The sequence below is a fragment of the Saccostrea cucullata genome, unplaced genomic scaffold (assembly GCF_032062105.1).
Source record: "Saccostrea cucullata isolate Sc308-1 unplaced genomic scaffold, CSIRO_AGI_Scuc_v1 ctg9421, whole genome shotgun sequence".
Taxonomy (NCBI): domain Eukaryota; kingdom Metazoa; phylum Mollusca; class Bivalvia; order Ostreida; family Ostreidae; genus Saccostrea; species Saccostrea cuccullata.
In genome coordinates, this window is record NW_026925181.1 from 8911 (window position 1) to 14305 (window position 5395).

The 5395-nt window shown below is 32.8% G+C and overlaps 1 protein-coding gene across 1 annotated transcript; it reads left to right on the forward strand.

Annotated features, from left to right (window-relative positions):
• The first annotated feature begins 2251 nt into the window (after window positions 1-2251).
• Window positions 2252-4300, forward strand: LOC134268245 (uncharacterized). Its single transcript, XM_062750439.1, has 2 exons — window positions 2252-2384; window positions 3365-4300. The coding sequence occupies exon 2, from the start codon at window positions 3374-3376 to the stop codon at window positions 4064-4066; it is 693 nt and encodes a 230-aa protein (XP_062606423.1). The 5' UTR covers window positions 2252-2384; window positions 3365-3373; the 3' UTR covers window positions 4067-4300.
• Window positions 4301-5395: the final 1095 nt, after the last annotated feature.

A 5395-nucleotide genomic window follows, 5' to 3' on the forward strand; every position in this document is an offset into this window, starting at 1 on the left:
ATATCTCCATAAGTCTCATGTTGTATGTCATTATAGCTCAAGATGTCATTTATTGAACAGCGCTTGTATGCCTTAAAATCGAATATTCGAATCATAAAGAAGAAGGTATGGTTTTAGCTTTATTGCGCCCTAAAATGTTATGACATCAAAATGTTTTGACACTGGCTTAAATATTTGTTAAATAAATGACTCCGATTAATCAGGAAAGAATATGGCATGAAGGTTTACCATTCTGCAAATATGACGTCATTAATGTGAAGCATTTCTGTACTTTCAACAGAAAAAGCCTCAAAATGGCACATTTCAAGAGTGATTTTCCTTTAGAAGGCAGTGTCCACAGCCGTCGCCCACGTTATTTTTTTGATATTTTATGCAAAATTCAGTAACAAATCACATATCTCAAGATCTTTGTGGGCGATGCCTGTGGACAATGTTATCTGAAAGAAAATTCCATTGAAAATTGGTGTCTTCTGCAACTTTTTAAGAAAATACGGGAAAATGCACATGTTTATGACGTCATAATTAGCATTTAAAAACACACGTGAGAAAAATGACTTGAATGATTTTTCTGCATTGAATTTCAATTATTTAAAAAGCATGAGTTTTCAACTTTTACAACAGTTTCAATTTTTAGAAAATCACAGGGCAAAATTTGTATGGAAACCATACCTTCTTCTTTATATTCGACTCATCGAATGAATATTCGTATATTCCCTGACATCCCTAGTGATGTATAAAACATGGGATAAAAAGAATTTCCAAATGATTTGTGTTGCCAAGGCTAGAGGATGAAAAAAAATCTTTAGATACTAGTAAAAATCATACCCAAGAACAAATTTTGGCAGATCCTACATTCATTCCCAACTCATCTTCAACAAAGAATGACCAAACAATGCAAAATCTCAGGAAGTAAACTCTGAAATAAGAAAACTTGGCATTTTTGTGCATACCTATGAGTCGGGGATATATTAGATACTAGTTATTGATCAAGATTTGCCAAATTGCAATAAATAACTTACTTTGAATATTGTTAATAGCACGCCCTCCTGTTTCATCTAATAACATTACTAGTTAAGAGCAGAAATATAATGCTAGTATCTTTAGAAGAAAACAACCAATAATTTGTAAAGGTACAAATAATGCTCGACAAATTATTTTTCGCCTTTTTTTGTTTCAGGTATCTCCATTCCATCTTTCGAACCCATTGTTCGGTATGGAAAATAAGCTATCACTGTATTAATATGTAGAAGGGAGAATAGAAAGAGCCCCACTGGGCGTCATATCTTACATTCTGAACATCATAGGAATCATTGGCAATGCTGTGGTTATACATATCTTTCGAACACGTACTGGCCCTTCCTCAAATTACAGAATATTTGTTCTTTATTCTTTCTGTTGTCGATCTCTTTATGTGTATTGCTCACACATGAACTGACTAGAATGATCTTCGTATATTGAGACACAGTTTTTTTTAATTATAAAAACCGTGTTCTTTTTATAAGCATATACATGTAGTTATGATTTGCCTGCTAAAATACCGGTATATCCGCCGTATCCTTTAGGCAATATAGGCGACAGATGACAAAGCAAATAGCAATTTACAAAACCAGAGTAATAAAATGAAAAACATTTCTTTCTCAAAATCAAAATGACAATTAATTAAGAAACTTTAGGTAGAGGCAATTTTCATGTATATAGAAATTTTGCTGGGTATATATATAACTCCACGAGATTTCAGTCTTCAGTTTTGTATTTTTTAGCATTGGTTTAAAATAAAAGTGAAATAGTTATATGAAATATTTTACTTGCCTCCGCAAACCAAACAAGGCACCCCTGTATTTAGTTAAATATGAATATTTGTCTTTTATCGGTCGCAAAATATTATCAATGCCAAACTTTAAAAAAAAGTCGAAGTTCGAATCTGTAGAGCCTCGCTGCTATCCTATTTTGATCTCACTTTAATGACAAATCAAGTTCAAGGTCACTGGACATTGATGGTGATTTCAAGGTCATAATGTCCAAATAATAGGGGATTCTTAAAAGGCGATCCCCTTTTGCCAAAGAATCTAATTACGGACAAATACTCATATAAAAGTACATGTACAATACAATTGGTTATTGACTTTATTCAATTTTGGTCATCAATAAACCCACGCAAAGTAGTAGTGCATCTATTTTTTCGTTCAAGTAGGGAAGTTTTTGTTGTAAATAATCGACGTAGGTTTCCGAGAAGTATGCAAATGACAAATGCATGATTGTTACACGTTTCCGAGATCATGGTTGTAATGCATATATACAGCCGATCTCATCTTAAAATCATCATTCAAAATTTACTGTTGACATAAAGAAAACTGGAATTAAAATTGCGCAAACTACTTCAAAAGGTAAGATATTTCAAGACAGGTGTTTATTATAAAGGGGGTGACGTGGGCAGTTCCCCTGCCAATTTTTTGGAACGTATGTTTAATTATCAATAAACAATGATATTTCCATTTATATGTCCACTCGATATAACCCAGTGAATAAAAGACACAACATAGTTTGCCAAGTCTATTTCATGTTTGACTGTTGAATTGAATTTTGGACGTTAGGACTCTTTTGGCAAATGCCAACTAACAACTAAACTGTATGTCAATCGAGATGTCTTAAACTTTTCCATCGTTAACTTTCCTCATTTATTCCGCTCTCACCTGCATATGGTGTTTCATTTACTTTGAATATACTATGTTCCGTCCACTTGATCAATATATAGGAAGGCGGCGGGTGTGACCGGTCAACAAGGGATGTTACTTCTCCTAGGCACCTGATCCCCACCTCTGGAATTTCCACGGGTTCCGTTTTTATGTCCTGTTCACAGATTTGTAATGTATAATATTAGGAGGTCGATCTCTGTTCGTTATCTTCGCCATTTTTCTTCTTTCAGTGATTGATATTTTCGTTCTAGCTCTTCTAATTGAAATATGTGGAGATAAAGAGCAGTATTCGAGCTCAAAAATCTATTAAACATTACAAAATAGGAGCGGGGCAAACAAGGACATCCAAAACATCAGAGCTGGGATCAGGTGCCATGGAGGAGTGAGCAATAGACGAATTGGGGTTCACCATTCATTAGATTTTTACCATGCATCTGATTATTAATATAATTTTTCATCCTTTATGTAATGATGTATTGAAAAACATGAAAAGATGTGCGCCAAAAAATTACCTTTCATTTTCTAAAATATCTTAAGTTTGCATCCAAAACTAGGTATGCTCAATATTAGAATTCGTTAATAATCCCCTTTTTACGAAGTAACTTCGCAAATTCAGAGAATATAACAAGTTCATGTATTATGAAGATTTACCAGTATATTTTTCTTTACAGATATCGGTCATGGAAGGGATTAACTTCTCTGTGTCAAAAATTGTCCATAAAATCACCATCCCTGTACGTAAAGGAAAAAAATCAAAGTCGATTTCAAATCTGTTAAAACTGCCAGAAGATGGGAGTGGTGCATTACAATGTCGATCAAAATCAGCGTCCACTCCCAATGTAGGAAAAATAGAGAAGAAATTACCTAAAATTGATGGTCCTGACCCAAATTGTCAAAGCTCTGATCCATGCACTATTCGGATTGAAAAGGCAATTTCGAGTGACACTACTTTCAACAAAAATCCTATACATGAAAATGATCACTGGATAATCAGAGGAAAAAGTACACAAAATGGAAAGAAAAAAGTTCCTCCTAAAAGACCACCTCCTCCAAAGTTTAATGAAAGTCACTACCAAGTATACGCCAATATATTCAGATCTCGTAGTGAGTCCGAAGTCACAGGTTCCGTTTATGCTAATTATCAGGATGACAGTGAAAGGTTCCAAGACTTGTTTCTATATGAAAATGACATAAGAAATGTAAATACTAGTGGAAGTGATAAGGACTTGGGCTTACATGTATATGAAAATGATCCTTCTAAAACAGTGGTCGGCCAATCTGAGGAAGACTGGTATATTTCCATGGTTAATGACATAAAAGTTGATGACAGTGATTATGTAGTAATGTCTCCGGATCGAAGCCTCTCATTATAAAAGAATATAGAAAATTGAAAAAATCATTTTTTTTTTTTTACATTGTGAGTGGAGATATGTTTTTAAACGTGAGTTTCTACTGTGAATTTTCTTTTACTTGGTGTTGTTCTAATGTACAGGATGTTTAAGTACTTTCATCCTTGTCGATCTTAAACAAAGATACATTTATGCACTTGTGGTTTTTGTGAACAGTGAGTCACTTGCCAATAAAAAAACTTGATTAAAAAAACGGAAATTCTTTTATTTTATCCATGTAAAGCATCAACTACTATAGTATTTTCATATCACACTTTAAGAAAGGAGTTTTGTTTTCCACCATGAATTATTTGCTATATATAAAGGAGCTTTCTACAAATGCTGAAAAGTATCAATATGATACAAGTCATTGGTTTTCTGGAGAAGGTTCTCTTTCTGTATGCAATGATATGTAAAATTTGATTAAAACTTTATTCCTCATCTATATCCAATTAGAAATAATTTATGTTTCTTAGTTCTCCTGCCAAATAACTGAGCTTGTTTTTTTCTTTTTTTCTTTGTTTTGTTTTTGTTTTTGGTTTTGTTTTTTTGCAGGAAAAAAGCAGGCAAATACAAATAACATCATTTAGAAGTGAAATATGTCATTTTTTAAAGTCAATGACGAAAGAAGTAAAACATAGTTAACAAAATGGGGGTCAGAAAAAAGGGAACTCAAATATAGGGTATTACACATCTTAGGCAAAATATTAACAATCTGACCCCCAGCACCAAAATGACATTGAAACATGATGTACATAGGAAAAGGGGGATCAATCAGACTAGAATAAGACTTTAAATTGAAAACCTTATATAAAAACTTTTGGAGTCAATATTTGATATAGCTCTGGTTTGTTGAAATTGACCCAATTGTTGGTGTGAAGAGGAAATTGCTTTTACAATATACATTCAGCTCAAGTGATCTAAAGAATTTAGCTAAAAATTAAACTTTCTTTTATTCAAACTTTTGCACGTCTGTCAAAAACTATACAAGAAATCAAATACTATTTAAACAACCTTTCATGGGAGATTGTACATGCATTCAAACACAGTTATAAACACAGTTATATTGTCGATGGAACATACTAGTATGTTAGCAGAAGCTGTGGTTTAGGATAACTAGCAAAAAAAACTTTATTTTATACCAACTCACGTAAATCACAAATTTCTTTTTAGCAATGTAAATTCGACAACAGTTTCAAAATCAGTCAAAATTTTTAAATTTTGAAATCTATCATTTTCTGCCGCAAAGTTTCATTACTTCTAACTTGAACTGTACATCAGTAAAAAAGTAAACAAATGGATTCAAAATCCCAT

Bases quoted from the DNA above. Each gene is read 5' to 3' on its own strand.
- LOC134268245 (XM_062750439.1), top strand. From the start codon at position 3,374: ATGGAAGGGATTAACTTCTCTGTGTCAAAAATTGTCCATAAAATCACC.